At 46.8% G+C, this 17,964-nt stretch overlaps 1 protein-coding gene across 2 annotated transcripts in view; it reads right to left on the bottom strand.

Moving 5' to 3' along the window:
* Nucleotides 1-207: 207 nt before the first annotated feature.
* TMEM255B (transmembrane protein 255B) overlaps nt 208-17,964 on the bottom strand; it is a 72,274-nt gene continuing 54,517 nt past the window's right edge. For both annotated transcript variants that reach the window (XM_029999211.2, XM_029999212.2), the window contains 4 exons: nt 14,107-14,192; nt 11,375-11,534; nt 5,894-6,037; nt 208-921 (listed from right to left, as the gene is read on the bottom strand). In XM_029999211.2, coding sequence (XP_029855071.1) covers nt 754-921; nt 5,894-6,037; nt 11,375-11,534; nt 14,107-14,192 — 558 coding nt within the window. In that variant the 3' untranslated portion in view covers nt 208-753. The remainder of the gene's footprint in view (nt 922-5,893; nt 6,038-11,374; nt 11,535-14,106; nt 14,193-17,964) is intronic.

The raw sequence follows: 17,964 nt of genomic DNA, 5'->3' as shown, positions 1-17,964 counted from the left end.
ATACCTGGCTGGAAATTGCACCTTTAGCACACTGACATGACATTTTACTTTGCAGACTAGACTGTCACAAAGTTCTGATAAAATAGTCCCAATAAAATTAACCTTTCTGTTGGAAACTTGAAAGAGGGAACTATTCCGTAGGGTACTTTCTCCTCTGTTCTTTTGTTTTCCTGTCCTTACAAATACACACAGCCTTAGGTACAGTAGAAATATACACAGTCAATTTTATTGTAAAATAATCGCCACACTTCTTTTATTGGTACAACACTTTCACCAAAAAGGGTTATTAAATAAATGCTACAAGCAAACAAACACCTGGGCTCTTCCTACCCAAAATATTGACTCGGAGAGCTCCCGACTACCCACTCGGACAACACAGACTAGAACCCCTCTATATTGATTTATGAAGGCAGAACACATATCCAGAGTGTTTTCTTCATTTCTCCTCCTGAAGAAAATTCATTCTGCAGTGTACTGAGAAGGAAACATCTCATGCTTATGGTAGCCAGAAAGCAACACTGAATTTGACTGCAGGCAAACTGGGTGGTGACTGGTCACCCCCCAGCGACGTGCCGGCCCTTACATTTCCAGGGTTCTGCTCTGCTCACAGTGAGACGCGGGTAAAAGCAGAGTGGCCGTAACGCACCCTGCGGTGGGTTCTTTGGGAAGTCTAGTGCCTGCACAGCACAGTTTCCAGAGGTTTCTTAAAAACAAAATAAAAGCCTACCAGCTACCTAAAATCAATTCTTTCTTCTATGGTGCATATGGTGGAGGCTTTTCTCCAGGCAAGAAGTAAGTCGGTGTATAGAGGGCTGGAGCATTGGGGGGAAGACCATAGCTGGAGCTGGACTGAGATGGAGGCTGAGTTTCTTCTGATAAAGAAATGTCAGTAGATGATGTTCCTGGAAAATTGCTGGCAGGCTGTATAGAGACAAAGAAAAATACCTTCTTCAGTAAAGGATTACAACCCGATTTGCAGCCCTGCATTAAGTGTTTGCCATGTAAGTGTTATATAAAAGTCCCGTGATTAAATTTCCCATGCATTGCAACACAACACTCACTTTAGTTTTAAAGCACCTGCTTAAGTATAGCAATGATGGCGTCTAGTGAAACAAGACAGATTCCATCTGTAACCCAAGTCACTTCTAACAGACATTGCGCATACAGCTAGGCAATGGAGCAGAACAGGAATTTCTGCAGGAAAAGATGCTCTGGCTTCCTGGGTGAGGCACTGCACCTGACTGGCTGATTAGGCTACGTGTAGCTGCTTGCTTCCAGGCATCACTGTGAAATTTAAATTATCCCAGGTATAATTACTCTCATTTATAAAACTTGCATAAATTCAAGGTCTTATTCCTGTGTCAAATGCAGACTCCTCTTAAGAGAAAATTTTACAGGTAGGCATGTGTCTCCCTGTAGGTCTTTCACTTTGGCTGTCTCAGTTATAAAGGGGCCTTGGCTGAAAGAGGCACGAAAAATAGATAGGAAGCAGCCCATGTTCAGGAACAAGCAGAGTTTGTTAAAACAAAAGAATGCATGTAGGGACTAATGTTCTGGATAAAATACTACCACTGCTTTAAACCAAGTTTTGTCATTGATTTCAGGATTTCACTCCTCCCCTCATATGCCAGTCCATGGGCTTCACCAGAAGAATTGTGCTCAGCTCACCACAGGTTCAGGCCTAAAGTGCCTGGAATTTAAAAAAACAAAACAAAAAGTAGTAATCGTGAATCTTTTTCAAGGGAAATGAAAAATCCGTGCAAGTAAGTGCTGCTCCCTGCTGCTAAAAAAATTTATATAGTCACCATCTAGAAGGCCAGTACCAGGGCTGGCACTTGGACAACGGCATCTGAGAGCTGCCCAGGGCTGGCAGACCCTGCCCACAGGGCCTGGCTTCTCCGTGGGGCTCCGGCTGAGCAGGGGCTGCTGCCGCGGGTCAGACCCCTGTGGCGAGGAGAATGTTGTCCTGCCTTTGTACAACAGGGTGACTTAGAATGGGGACGTCCTGGCAGGAAGGTCAGTTATGCCCTTTAACTCTCCCGGAGGCAGTGCAGTTATACCGACAGACCTACTAGCTAGCTCAGCTCCAAACGTACTTACTGTGCTTTTGGGTGGTTTGAGGGTTTTTTTATTTATTTTGGAGTTGTTGCTTCCCCCCCCCCCCCCCCCCCCCCCCCCCCAAACTGCAGCCACTGTTTCCATCTGTCTGCCTGGAATTGCTTCTGTAACGCGTTCTCCTCTGGCAGGAATGACTGGCACAACCCTTACTGCTGTCATCACCGCCAGTCCCTGCACAGCTAATCATTTACCTGACCAGTTGGCAGGCCTGTTCCCAAGACTAGTTGTGACTGAACTGTACCAGTAAGGGATGAGTGATTTTGTTAGCACATGCCACAGTAAACAAAAGAAATGCTGGTTACATCCTTGTCAAAAATGCATTCCTGTTACCACCCTTTCTTTTTTGCATTTGGCTGACGTCTGCGTGTGGACGAGGAAGCATGAGGTGAACTGAGGAGTGTTTACACCCAGCTCAGGCTGTGTTTTTTTTAAAGACTGTTTGCTCCTCCAGCAAGCAGTTATTCAGTGAGAGACTGGCTTCAGCAGATTAGGAATGAGTGTGCTCAATGGTGGGAGCCACAGCTGAACTCGGGTTCACAGTCTTTGAGCTAATGGAGCTCCAGTCCAGGCAAGTGGGGGCAGCGCTTAGGCTAGGCGTGTTGCATGCCAGACTAAGCCAAGGTGGGATATGTTCCCAGGACGAGGAACTACTGCTGTGGATTTCCTCTGGTTAAGGTGAGGGTTCAAACTAGAGTTATTAGTTGGTAATTGATTGCTAACTGCTTTACTTCATTAACTGGCATCAATTCACTTTTTTTCCTTCCCTAACTCTTGGCTGAAGAAGGTTTTGCTCCTTTTGTTGTACAGAACGGCCACGTGTGACCCTGCCCCAGCTGGGGGCAGGTACAGGACGATGTGAAATGTGGGGGCTTAGGGACAGTGTTTAGCCAAACCTTCGGTGAGCCAAAGGGAACGCTGAGAAGAGAAGTGTGTCTCGGGGCCCTTATGTGGATCTTGGTCTATGTGGAAGCAAAAACGTTATGCCTTTTGAGATGCCCAAGGGCACCCTCTGCCAGCTGCTCCAGAAGTATGTGTGACTCATGTAGACCTTGGCCCGCATCAGCCAGCCGTATCTGTAGGCAACTGAACTGCACCCCGAGGACACAGGGTTCAGCCTCGGATTTTGGTGTCTCAGTTGGAGGCTCGAGAACGTAGATATCTACGCGCACAACATAGTGACATGTAGCAACTGAATCCCACCCCTCGTCAGTGGAAAGGCCTTTAGGGTGCATTCGTAGCACTCACATCATACATCTTTAGCCTGAGATTATCCACGTGTGGCTCGCTCTGGATTTTAAAGGGTAGACCAGCTCAGGCAGGCTCTCCTACACTATGGACAGTTAGAGCTCAATTCAGTTGCCCACATATAAGTGTCCAGCCCCTTTGGGATGCCATGGGATATCCCAGACATCCACGCAGATGTGACACGGGGACTACAGGACCTGGACCCTCCCGGAGCGGCAGCAGGGGCCGGGTGGCTACCTGATCTCACGATCAGGCAGCCCTAGATCCCTACGTGCCGACAGCCCCTGCGTTAAGCCAGATGAATCCCAGCCCCAGGGCCTGTAGTTGCCTTAAGGACTAAGACCAGTTGAGCAGGGCTTATGAAGGCCTGAATCCAGCAGCTGGGCACTGCCTGGAGCACTTAGGTGGATCATGAAGACCTCCAGCCCCATGGATTCAGCCCCCAGCTCTCAAGTAATGGAAGCGGATGACGGTTAAGCTTCTGGCTGTTCCTAATTTGGCCTGCTTCTAACATTCACCATTTGTAGCTTTGAGTAAGGTCATTATGATTTTTTAACTCATATACTGATGCAGAAATTACTTCTCTCCAAACTACAACACAGTGAGTTCATACATGCAGGAAGGCGGCTTGCCTCTTCCCCCCCCCGCTCCCCAGGAAAAGGATTAAGCGCTTTCCCTCTTGGAGCCCAGTGCTTCTTGCTAACCTCTCCTGGCTTGGGGACAGCTGGTGGTGTTATGAAAGGGAGAGAAGACAAATGAACACACTTCTTAGAAAAAGCAGAAATCTAGGAAAAGAACTCTGTTTTGGAATGCAGTTAAGAATTTGGGGTAAATATGATATATTTCTGTTTCTCAGTGGACACAGGACTGAACAGTTACAATTGATCCTCATGAGTACTTACATGCATCTTTTCAGTTTAACTGCTTTCTTTCATCTGTTTTTATCCCCGTCTCTCTCTACTCTTGGCTACGTGCTAACTGAACTCTGCAGAACAGCACAGCTTTTCAGCTAAAAGCAAACAAAAAGAGATGTTCTTTTTTTCCTCTCAACCCATGGTCTCCAAAAGTGCCTGGCCCCATTTATGTTAATAAATAAGACGTGCCAAGGACTGTTCTCTGGCTGTGAAGCCAACTGGCACAGCACATATCACATCCCTACAGCTGAACTCCTACCACCGAACCAGCGTGACTGTCTGTATGCACACTACCTACCGGGAACTGCCCTTGCCGGCTTCTGACCCCTTCCTGAGCATTGTTGGGAGACTGTTAGGGGGTCTGGGCCAAACCCATACCAGGAGCATGCTAACGATTCACCGGTGTGGATGACCATCATGTCCCAGTACTTGTGCCTGGTAGCTTCTTGGCCCCAAGCAGATGTAGGCCAGGAGGCTGTGGGGAGCCGGTCCACAGCTCGTTCATGCTAAACATGCAGTGTTTTCAATTAAGAAGTATTGCAAAACTTGTGGTACCCATTGGTCTAGCACTACACAGCCAAAGTATAAGAAGCCATTGGACAGAACAAAACAGTCTCACTGTGCTTTAAAAAACCTAAACTCCTATGATTGCTTCAGGGTCCCAGTACATTCAGCTATTTACCAGCTCACCCTACATTCTTCACCTCACTCGGGGGCAGAAAAAAAAAAGCAGCCACCATCCTCAGCACCACTCCCTGCATTTTCCAGGCCAGCTCTGGCTGGACGCGGCACAGGTTTGGAGCCTGACTTGCACCTCATCTTTCTGAAAGAGGCGAAGCAGTGTTGACTCAGCTCATGTCGCATCCCCTCCCGCAAGGGGAGAAAGCTGCACCTCTGGCAGCTTTCTGTACCTGTCTCCCAGCGGTGGCCTGTAGCAGGTGCTTATAGGAAGCTAAAAGAAAAAGGGCTCCATCTTCTGATGAGGCCCCGTTGGTTCTTGTGGCAGGCAGCCATGTGGGGAGTTGCTGGGCTGCAAGTGACACCTGAATCCCTGTATTTAACTGTAGCCGATGTTCCTAACCCTTCATTTATACTCTTCCACAGCATTCTGTGGCATTTGAATCTTCTTTGGTGTGTAAAAACACTTCCTATTTCACAGACATCTTATTTCCTCCCCTTTCTTGTCTCCTTTCCATCTGATGAGTCCTAGTCTACTTATCTCCGTATTAAGAGTAAGGTGGGCTAAGGTGTCTAAACTTTTCTGCCAAATCCTGTGTGTATCAGATGCTTCCTTTGGCTTCCCCAATGCCTCTGCTGCTGCTTTATCTTGCCCAACATGGGGGCTGTGTTCACCTTCATGACTACTGCAGCGCAGTTCTAATCCCACACTGGGATTCCTGGTCAGCAGACAGAGTCCAAAGGACAACCAGAGAAAAGCTGAGATCTGAGAACAGGCTTGAGCACTCGGCCCAGACTAAGTCATCCCAGAGTTGGGATCCAACTCCCTTGCCTCATTTCAAACACCCAGGAGCCAAGATCTACCACTGCAGAGTTTGTACTCAGTAGCAGCTTATGCTTTTCTGATGAAGTAAGAAGGGTGCCATTTTGTACTGTACCTGAAGAGGCAACGGGTAGGATGGATACGTAGAGATAGCTGCTGCAGAAGGACAGAAGCCAGCATATGTCAGGATCTGCTGGGCAGGATTGTACAGGATCTGAGGAGGAGGTGCAGCACTGAAAGCAATTTGGGACAGAGGTACCTGTTGAGCACAGAAGACAACGATTTATCAGCACAGTGCAGAAGGGGCTGGAGCAGGAACTGGTCCTAACACAAGCAACTAGGCAATTTAACAACTTGCTATTTTCCAGCACAATACCAGTACTACAAGAAAACAAGGAGCAGACAGAATGAGAGGAGGGTGTATCTGGAGTGAATTTTCTGACCAGAAATACACAGCTATTTTAATCTTCTTCCCTTGGAAAAAGACTGCTGGTGCTTCCCCAGCACCAGTTACAGAAGCACTGGCAGGACTCCAGACCCGAGACACCCTCAAGAGCACAGCATGTAGCTCTGACCGCCTCTTCTTATTCACTCCAGCACCAAACACCCAGTCCTCCACAATCTGCTGCAGACTCTTTCCAACAGCAACTACCTGATGCCCTCATTCTCTTCTCTCTGCTTTCATACACAGATCTACAAAGGTTTCCCTTTCCAGACCATTTGCTCTTCTTTCACAGCTCCCTCTCACTTGTGAAATGGAGTTTGCTGCTGGCTGTCCAATACCACCCCCCACATGCATATCTCATTCCTACCGCAGAAAATCCTTCATCGTATCCCATGGCTTTATTGGCATGCCCCTTAACTGCAATGTGAGAGGAGCTTTGCAGGAAGAAGTAATAGCTCATATTAAACCAGCTAATACAACTGGGGGAGGAAAAAAAAAAAGAGCAAAAGCTAAATGTGAAAGGGGGCTTGTGTTAAACCCTAGACCCCTGTGCTATATAACCATTTGTGAAGGACAGTACAGCTCTGTGAAAGATTTTCATGTCCCTCTGTTTTGCAAAGTGAGACAAATCCAGTGGTTTCTTTTCTCTCCTTTGTTTTTGTTAGCAGATTCCTCTACATGAGAGCATGGAATTTTCTTTTTACTGAAATAATAAAATATGGTGGTTGCCAAACAAATGCTGAAAGCAGCAGCCAGGATGGGGTTTGGTTTTTTTTTTTGGCATTTCCTTTCAGCTTTATCAGTGAGAGACATAAATCACTGCATCCTCTGGAGATAGTGTGAGATCTCTCTGTGATTAAGAAAGAGGTACATTAATTGTGTTTGTAGACGAAAAACATCGTCTAGGTCACTGACGTACCACATGAGGTTACCTGACAATCTATGCCTTAGCTCTCTGAAGACACTTAGCACCCCAGGAGCTGGCGCAGAGAAAGGCTGGGGTCGAAAGCAGAGAGCCTATTTCATGGCAGAAGGCGAGTCTCTTATCTTCAAGGTACCGTCCTCAACACACCTCCTTCCTACCCGCCCGGCTGGGTGGATACGGTGGGGAGAAACGGAGAGACGCTGCCTTTCAAGAAGCAGCTAATGAGCTTGCCTCAGACCAAAGGTTTGGGGCCAGCGACGTGGCCGACCGCAGCCGGGGCTCGGCCCGTGCCCAGAGCGGCAGTGCCGGTCCTGGGAGGAGGGAGGCCCTGCCGCGATCAGATCCTTCTGGCTATGGACGTAAAGGCGGCAAGAAACGCTTGTTTTGCCCAGCGTGAAGCACAGATGCCTGTTCTGCGTCTGTCACCAACTCTCTGGTGCGGGTCCCTTCGGGTGCTGCTGTCCTTCTCCCAGGAACCTCTCTCAGTCCTCTTACGTTCTCTCCGTCCGCAGCAGCAACGCGCTCTGATAGCTAAGGATGAACATCACGACGGTCCGAGAAGACAGTTTTGGGGAGTCGCCCACCCCAAATCCACTGATCAGAGCACCTTGTTATCAAGCTATGCGGTCTCAGCCTGGAGCCGGCAATGATCTGCAGGAACTGAAGCTGGTTAGATGCTTTTATCAACTATTCCAGTGATGACACTATGTTAAACTGGTCACACAAAATAGAAGGGTTGGTGGAGACATTTTAAACCGAATCACTACCCAAGTCAAAGAGATAAGGAGCTGTGAACCGGCAGGGAGCCGTGGTGAAGCCAGGTAATGCTGGGGGGGCTCTCTGGCCACCCCCCACCTGGCCATGCAAGCTGCTGCCAAGGCATTTATTTCTGAGCCACAACTGCTTTTAACGTCAGACTGCACCTTTAGGTGCACGAGTGCTAAGACAGGAACACGTGGCAAGTAGCTCAGTAAGTAGGGGTTCATTTTGTGTTCCTTCTTAGAGCAGGGTGAGAGGAGAGGGAATAAGGGAATGATATTTAATCTGTTCAGATTCCCTTGAGGACTCCAAGCAGGAGACTAATTGAACAAAAAAAAGCCAGCAACCCCCCCCCAGGACCATCAGTAGATCTGATTAATGCAACCCTAAACTCAGGGCAAGCGGATTCCTTGGCAAGGTGTGTCAGGAAAACATCTACAAGTCATCAGATGAATACCGGGGCAGGGAAGGCAATTTCTAGATTAACTCTTAGAACCAGCAAGTGAAGTTTTCCATGCATTTCTTCATCTCTGTCTTCTGTAAGAAATAATCACAGTGTTTTACCATTTTGGATACTCCAAGTACATACTTCTAGTGACATTATATCTTAATCTGCTTTTTGTTAAAGGTGACTTTAAGGTAGCTGCCTAGCCGCCGTCCTCTATCCCAGCACACTGTAGATCTGAAAAGGAAGGTATGTTGTAACCACTGCAGCTCCCCCTGCACCCAACAGATCACAGAGGACGGCCCGATGGGTGACACGGGAGCCACTGAGAGCTGACACCTTGGGGGTCAGGAGAGGATGAAATGTTTCCCACTGAGCCAGCACAGCCCTCTGGCAGGCAGCAAAACCGCGGGGAGCATGCCAGGGTCTGCAGGGAATTTGTCACAAGAAAGAAAACCCGCAACAACCAAAACAACACTTCTTTTTTTTTTTTCTGTCCAGGAAATGTGATGGGTTTAGAGGCAACGGCACTGTTTTGCAAACTCTCCCCTTTGTAACATGTTTTGGCTGCCAGCGTTCCCCAGAGATAAACACGATGTTTTTTTGTTTCACTAGTCAGCCTGGCTCTGTGTTTTCTGGAAGCCAACCTCGGAGCAATGCCCTGACGCCTTTCAGCGGGCTTTGCAGCTCTCCCTGCAAAATGCCAGTGAGCATTTCTGTGGAAAGGTGACATCCTGAAAGAAAGAAAATTGTTCTCCCACACATTTTGAAGGGGATTTTTTCTTATTTCAGTCCCATGCCCCCTTCTCTCCCTCTTCTGCTTGCTGTTTTCTTGGCCCTCGTCTTCCCCCAAGAGTTACTCCTTTCATAACGAAAGCAAGCAGCAGATTAGCAAACCAGCTCCGGTACGTCACTCAGAAGGACCCTGAAAAAGCACAGGCAGGAGCAAGGAGCAATCATTGCATTTTGGATTGCTGCTTTAGTAACACTTTCACAAGCATAGCATGGCTCCTGTGCTGAGGTAACTGACACAAACTCATCTTTCCCTTAAGCTCGCGAGGGTTTTGTTTCTCCTCCCGCTGCAGAAGAGACATTAAACAGCTTATTCAGATCAGGTTTGTAGCTGGAGCCCCGACAGACTCGCTCTAGCCGAGCCAAGGGGAAGCTGCACATCTACTGCTGCTGCGATTTCCTTGCACGGCTTTATCCTTGACCCAGGCTCTGCACCCCAGCAAAGGAACGTGCCAAGTTATGGGTACCCCAGTTCTCCCAGGAACGTCTCCTAGTCTTGGTTTCCCTCGCAAGCAGTGCCGTGACGACCGCCGCACAGCACAGAGGTGTGGGAGCTCGCCGTGCTACGAAGCATCAGCCCAAATCCCACGTAAGCTTCGGTTGGTGTAAGACGATTAGGTGGACTCAGGCTGGCTCCCTGCACCCTTCCCCACCTCAGGGGAGCACTAGCAACTCCCACGGCTGCCCTTCGTGGAGGCACTCGCAGCAATCTGGTAGGCAGGGGAAAATACTTAGCAGTGCTGGAAAGCTGTAGTGCTCTACCAAGGACTTACTGTAGATGATTGCTGCCTTCCTCTCCTCATGTAGCTCTTCTCCTCGTTTCCCACTGTCATCGTTTCTGCTCCCCTTCTGCCATTCCTCCTCTCACAGGGAGGGGATGAATTAAGCTGGGAAAGCTGCTTCCACTCCTTCCCATCAAGCAGCTGCAACTCTTCACTGGCTGGCTGCAATTTGTTATCAAGTCCTTGCAAGAGTCCCCTCACATAAAGGACAGCGCAGCTGCACATTTCTTACATGCGAAGGCTCAGTGTGCTTGTTTGCCTTAAGCTAGAGAGAGGAATATTTCCAGCAAACATTTTGCAACACTTAACAAAGGTGAATTTCAAATAATTCATGTGGCTCTGCTCTGTCACATGGTTTTAAGCACCCGACACATGTTGTAGATAGCCTGGACATGCTTGCTAAGGGATGCTGGGGGGTCAGAGCAGGGCCTGGATGGCCTCCAGTCTCACTGGGTCCTTGGCTCACTGGCTGCCAGCTCTGAGCAGCCCCTTCTCTCTAGTCTGCCCCCTCCCCAGCACACACCTCACCCGTCTCTCTTCCTTTCTCTTCCCTGCTCCATCCCTCTCTTCTTTCCTTTCCCCTGTCTTTCTATTTAGTTTTCTCCTCTGGAACAGTCACCAGAAACCTCATGGATCTAAGACGACCTGTGCTGCTATCACACCTCCCTTCGGCTCCTGCACTTCACCCCCATCCCCACGCCTCCGCCTGTTTGGAAGCTCTTTGGGCTGGGACCATCTACTCTTCTGAGTGCCTAGTAAATCATAAGCCACTTGGTTGGTCTTTAGGCAGTGCTTTAGCAAACATGACCGCTGACAGTGATAATCCCAGGAACAGCAACTCCACCCTTTTAACATGTCAGAAAATGTAGGCAGATGAGGCACTGTATTACAGAATCCCTCCTAGCACACGGCCTCTTCTGAATGCAGTGGTGCACAGCAGCACATGGTGCTGTGGCACAGGGAGCAGTTAGAGGATAGCATTCCTTAGTGAAACAAGAGGAGGTTAATGTGACCTGACTACAACCGTTTAAATAAAAACTTGAGTTAATCCCCATTCTTGGGAAAAGATCTACATAAGGTTAAATAGTCACACCTAGGACTTGAGTTTTACATGTTAGCTACAAACTTGCATCCTCAAACTCTGTGCTGGCCCACATGTTCAGTGCTGAATTAGAGGGAAAAAAAGTGCCACTAAGAGAATTGCCAGCATCTGTTCACACAGACGCCTGTTTTTTCCCTTCCAATCATGTATTTGACCAGGCTTGACCTACTTAGCTGTGAGCAGCTGGCAACAGCTTAGCCTAAAGATATGACTCCAGACTCCCAGATCACACAGGCAACATGTTTAAAGTGTCTCCTTCGTACACTTACGCTTCCTTGGTTTTAACCCGCTTGATAACACCAACAAGCACAGAAGTCCTCACAGAAGGCAAAAGACTGAGCCTTACCATGTCTTTAAATGCCCCAAGAATGGCTGCCGTAATAATCCCCAGAAACAACCCGATGATGTTGAGGACTGTGGAGGACCACAGCAGCCTATACAGGTGAACCACGTCCTGACAGCCGCTCACGCCGAGAAATTCGTAGTAGCTGGCAGACTGCTCTGAACTGAAAGGGAATGCAGACAACGTCACTGCTGTGGGAATGGTTATGCATATAATACAGAGCACCAGAGAATCTGAATCCCTCCTGCTTACTTTCCTCTTTGGCAAAGCACTTCATCCATGCTCCCACCAAAGAGTGCTCAGATGAGCTGGAGAAAGCTCTACTGTAGACAAATATTGGCTCTGTTAATGCCAGCATTAGACACGTAGTCCAACGAATACCAACCCTAGTTTGGCTGATTGCTGTTGTGCACCAGCAGGGACTCTTTTTTTTTTTTTTTCTGAGCGTCTCTGAACACAGGCATAGTCCTGGCATATGGATGCTGCCCTTGTCATTTAGCTAGCAGCTAAAGCATGCTTCGCACTGCTTGTTTTGCCAGTTCACCTGGAAATCTGCTAGCATCTTTAACACTGGGGAAGGCAAGTTGCTTAAGCATTAATTCAACCACAGGAAGGGAGATTTTGCCAGCTGGCTACATTTGTTTATGGTGTCTGTGGTTCCAAATTAACAAATGTGGTTCCAAATTAACAGTACAGTATAAAGTTGTGCCTTTACACTATGGACTGTACTATCCAGAAATCTTTGTTTGTTCATATTCCTACATTGTACTGGTTATTGTAAATCAGGCATGTTGTGAAGTCAATCCTCATTGTCTTGCTGAAAGTCAGAAATATCCTACTGCAAAATTTGAAACCACAGTTTCCTGTGGTTCTTTCCAGTACCTGCCTTAATGCTAGCCCACTAATGAGCTCCTAGAGCAGCTATTTGAGTTGGAAAGATGTTTTAAATGCCAAGTCTGGTTTTGCACTGTTAGGAAATTGCCATCAGCTTATGGTGGAAACCAGAAGTGAGAAGTTTGTGCTCACTCTTCTGTTCCTCCATGCCCAGCACGTGGGGCAGTAGTGGGGATGGTGGTTAGGGAAAGCTCTGCAGAGGAAGGTATCAGCATGGAGAAACTCACAACATTTCTGGGAAGAACCAAGCCAAGCACAGCAATTCCTGGAAATGTCCAATTACTTGTTGTGGGGCATGGTTCTGGCACTGCAGATCCACTACTGTTGAGTTCACTTAAGCCCTATCATGAGCCCAGACATTGCTTAACTAAATAAACCTCTAGCTTCAGCTGCCGTGAGGCTGAGGAAATCTGAGTCGCAATCCTGCCTGGGTACCGGTCTGTTGCATGACTGACACAAAGTCACTTTGTGAGACTGTGTCTCGTCCTACTTCTCTGTAGCTGTCCTACAAACTGGAATTGCCAAGTCTGTAGAGCAGCAAGACTGCTTCTTCACTCCAGATTTGTCCATGCCAGTGCCATAAAATCTTGCTGTGCACTGTGGATTGCTGACAATGGCACTCACTTTGTGTCTCTTGCGTGCATGAGAAATATGCGTGCATAGATGACTTCCCTCTAGTCCCAGATTTCATTTTGCTTCTCTAGTTGAGTCAGGATCTGAGCAAGAGCAGAAGCCTTATGTAGAAGCCTCATTGTGCCAGCCTCATTCCCCTACACCTAAAATGTTCACGTCTGGCAGCATGCTAGCCAAGGTTTACAGAGGACTGAGGTTATTCAGGGCTGCTAGCATGTGAAAAGGAGGCAAAACCAAAATAAAACAGGAGACATAAGAAGGAAGAAAGATGAGAAATACACAGAGGGAAAGAAAGAAGACTGACTGTGGGTGAACTGTAGAGGGCTGCAGAGGTTGCATGATTGAGCATGATAAGATGATACTGAGGTGCGCAGAGGGTGAGTCAGGTAGAAGATCTGCTCTGGAAAATTCTCCCCAGTTTCTTGTATGCAGCAAGACATGATGCTGCTTGCAGCTGAAATCTCTGTGTGCCAGGTGGCCAGTCAGTTGTGCTAGTTCATCTGTCTTCCACATTATAAACCCTTGGACTTTACTGTGATGTAGTTTTCCTAACCACCTTTTTAACTCCTGTTAAATTAATGCATGGCAACCCTGTGCTAACCTTTGGCTGATCTTTGTAAGCATATCCAGACATTTCCTTTCTTATCTTCTGACATCTCATGCTTTGGTAATGATGAAGTCAAATGGACAGCTTCAGAAAACACAAGACTCTCTGTATCTATCCTATGACAATTTAGCAAAATTCCATGCCTACAGAGGCTGTTGGTAACAAAAGAGCTCTGCATATGCCTACAACATGATCTCTGCTCATGGACACCTATGTTCCTATTCATTCTGTTTCCCCCAGTTTGGTAGGAAAAAAAAAGGATTCATTAAATCTAATGGGAAAATTGCACTACAACATCAACAGTAAATCTTGACAGAGCTATGACTGAGTGGTCAATTTTGATCACACAGCAAAGAGCTTATGGCCATATTTAAAGAAAAAGAAACTGGAATAATGCCAACACTAATATGCAACCCCTGACCTCTTCTCTGCTGGCATCAGGACTTCAATCGTGGAGGAACTGGATCGCTCAGCATCCAAGTCCCTTGTGTTGCTTCTCCCGGCCTAAGGGCACCCCCCCCCCCCCCCCCCCCATCATTTAAGAGGAGGGACAAACAGCCAAGGATTTCTCAGAGGCTATTGACTGCACACAGGTACTTACTTCTCACAGTTGTACAGGTCACAGCAATAGCACGTGTTGCTCTTTACTTTCAGCTGGCACTTGCTGTTTAAGGTATAGCATGTCACCTGCCAAAAAAAAAGAGACTGACTTTTATTCTCAGTGTTCCAGTGTTATGTGAATCATCCTACTGACCACAAAGAAGCAGCTACTGCAGTGTTAGGTTTTACTACCTGTTGTGCAGAAAGATCCTGAGATTCCAAAATCCACGACTGCAGGGCAGAAGGACATCCCTGAGCTCCCAGGACTTTCATTCGGGACGTCAGCCCCAGAGTCTCGGGGCATTTGTCCCACGGAGCCCAGAGTCCCCAGCAGCGACCTGCAGCCAGGGCTGCCAGAGTTTTCAAGCCCTTTGCTGCACTGCCTGGTGCTATTTTGCTGAGACCCAGAGTCTGCAGCTGTGAGACGCGGATCCCTACGGCTGTGACGCAGGGACCATGGGTCTTGAAAGATACACCATAGCAAGCCACTGAAGTGGGTAAGAATACCACTCCATTGTAGTGGGGAAATGGGCAAAGAAGCCAATTTATCTGAACAGCTTCCAATAATGGGAGCTCGCTCCTTTCAGTAACACCCTCCTGAAGAAGGAAATAATTAGGAACAACAAGAAGAACAATCTCCAAACCCACAAACAAAACCGCTCAGAAAAGATCCAAGCACTCCAGCAAATAAGTGTCATTTACTGCAGGCTCTTGAATAGAAAACTGAGAAGGTTAATTTGTGTGAGCAGGAATTGCAGGGATGGACAGATGTTAGAACAATAAAGGTAGGCACACGTAAGCCACTCTCCATCCAGACAAGAAATCATTTTAATGACTTCTTAAGTGTGGTAAGCATTAATCATTTCTATTTGGCACTACAGACCAATTGAAATATTTTATATGTAAGGCTTTTTTTTTCCCTGAGATTTTTAGCTTATTGACTTTGAAATCCTGGAGAACTGTCAGGTTTTAAAAGCTAGCAGGTCAGAAAATACATTCTTTCTATAGTTTTTATTTTGATAGAAAAAAGTGGACGGTAACCACTGAGCAGTATTTTGTTCGCAAAATGCAAATAAAATGTATTATTGAATGGAAAATTCCTCATAATGAGAAAGTAGAAGGAGCATGCTTAGGAATACATGCCTGCTTTAGAAAAGCTTCTGTCAGACAGTTCTGCTTAGCCATGAATGTGTTTGTCTGTGGGATCGTCTCCACAGGAGATGTTAAACCAGATGTTTCTCAGCTCCTCAGTCCTGGATCTGTGCATCCTTTTTAGTGTGAAAACTGCCACTGTTGATGAGTCTGTACTCCTCACGTGTTTGTTCTCAGCAAAAAGCAAAGCCTTAAACACACACACTCAGCACCAGAGAAAGTTTATCTTGCAGCTGGTCTCAGACTTGCCACACTTGTCCTTAGCAGGATTTGCTTGAGCAGTGGAAGTTGGGTGACAAAGCTAAAGTTAAAAGGAAGTTAAAATGATGCCTTGGGATTGCTTTGCTGCCCAGGACAAGGCTGTACCTGTGGTTAGTGTCTCATACAAATCAGCTCTTCTAACCCAAAATGGAAGTTAGGTTATAAAAGCACAGTCTCAGTCTAGGTTGCAATCTGGAAATGGAGCTCACAGCTTGATACAGATACATCCACTTGTCACAAGAATATCTCACCCTGAGATAGGACCTCGTTTCATCAATCTTGTTCTGTTGTGTCTGAACTTACCAGAATTTCACATAAGTGCTTTGTTGGCCTGAAGTCACATTCAGCTGCAGCCGTCCTCAGCCTAAGCTGCAATTTACTGCAGAAGAGGAGGGTGCTACCATCAACGACTGCGTCGGCTTAATCAAGATCCCACTCAGAACTGCCTGAAACATCACACCTGGCTACTTCTCAAAGCAGTTTGAAAACTGATCCTGGAGCAGAGTGTGCCAATGCATCCGCTACCACAGCCATTTTGTTGGGATGCCCTAGTGCTTTTGCACTGAGTGGAACTGAGGAATTTGGGTTTCACCCTCTGTATGCAGTCAAAATGGCTAGCACCTCCATAGTTAAAATACCCTTTTCCCATTACACGTGCATGATTGGGATCGGAGGGCTTCATAAGATGGAGTGGGCTGCTAAAAAGGTGGTTTGTTCTCATGCATGGTTTTGGGGACCACTTCTGATAGGAAATAAAAGTAGTTTTCCCCTCTCCAAGCATCAATAAGGCCAGTTTGCCCCTTCTTACTGCAGAAGGCTAGAGGTACAAAAGAGGGAGATCAGCAAGATCTTAAACATGTTTTTAGCTGCTTCTCAGCTACGAGACACATTATTGGCTAAGGGAGTTACTGTAGTTGTCTATTTTTATCACTGCATTTTTAAAACATGCAAAGAGCAAGACACTCCTTTTTAGGAGAACAGTGAATAAACCAAAATAAACAAATTACTGTGTGGTGTGAGCAAGGGTGGTGGAAACAGGCCATTTGTGGGTATTCTGCATGTCAAGACCTATTATTTCATTTCAGTGACCAGACATTTAGCTTTTTCATGTTCTGGATGTTTGTGCCTGTCTACCCCCTCAGCACCAATTGAAGAGATGTTCTCACCTCATGGTAATTGCAAGAAAATGAAATTCTTTCTGGTTTGAGCAAAGAGAAGAACCGAAACAGGCAAACTACATGAGCTGGAGACCACTCACAGGCTAGCGATGGCAATCAAAAGGAAACTTGCACTGAGTAAACAATCTGCCTTCCTAGTTAGGTGTTCGCCTGGCATGCAGAGCATGTCCCCTGCTCACTAGCTGGCTAACTTTGGAAAAGCAAAAGCCAAGTTAAAATGCCATGGCTCATTAACTAGGAATTAGCACGTGCTGACTCTAGATCAGTGGACAACCAGACAAGAATGTTATTACAAACTAACTACACTTTTAAAAGATGGGGGGGGGGTGTGGGTGTGCCAGAATAGAGCAAGGAGCTCTGGGTGGCCCAACTTTAGACATTCCCAGAATCTGCAGAGCTGGGGAAGCCTGCCTGGCCAGAAGCCCAAGGCTGGGGTCACCTGCAGGGAGTTGTGGTCAGTGTGACACCAGCTACAGGCTTATTACAGGAATCAGGAGCATTTCTCAGGCCATGTCTGTGTCTCAATGTCCATGCACACTTTAGAAGAGGATGGATTAAAACTTACAGGAAAGGGTGTTGTCACAGATCATAAGTTTGTCTGGGTAGGTCTTTAGGCAAGGAGGTCAATGAAATATTTTTGTCATATATTTTCTGGAATCAACAATGGGGTGCCCTAGCAGCAATATTTAAGGAGTATTAGCTCCTTACCCTGGTAACATACTTTGCTAAGCTGTCTAGAATTATTAATGGTAACATTCCCCATACACTGTTTCTCAGCCATGGGAGGAATGGTGATGAAGGACATCTGGGTTTAGCTGTTCTCAATCCTGCTCTGCTTGATTTTCTTTTCACTCCCACCAATTTACCACAATAACAAAATGAAAAATAGGAAAAGAAACTAAATCTGGACTTCTCAGGAGGCCAGCCATTTGGGTATGGGCACTTTTCCGACCATGTTAATGTCATTGAGTTAATAAAAAAGCTGCATTCAAACCGCTGACATTCTTGGCCTGTGCTGGATAAATACAGAGGAGATTTGAAGTCTTCTGGACAATGCAAATGGATTCATTTAGATATTTCCTATTCCACTTGAAGTCTACAAAAACCTCCTTAGAGAAAGATGCCAATGTGACAAATACATTCCAGACAGCTATTATACAGTATAGATGGACTAGGAAACATTCCAGTCTCAGAGTAATGTACTGGATAGAAACACTGATGATGACTCAAAACCTCACTGGTTGTAATGATTTGCAATCACCAGAGGC

The sequence above is a fragment of the Aquila chrysaetos genome, chromosome 23 (assembly GCF_900496995.4).
Source record: "Aquila chrysaetos chrysaetos chromosome 23, bAquChr1.4, whole genome shotgun sequence".
Lineage (NCBI taxonomy): Eukaryota > Metazoa > Chordata > Aves > Accipitriformes > Accipitridae > Aquila > Aquila chrysaetos.
This window is presented reverse-complemented; position numbering and strand designations above follow the sequence as displayed.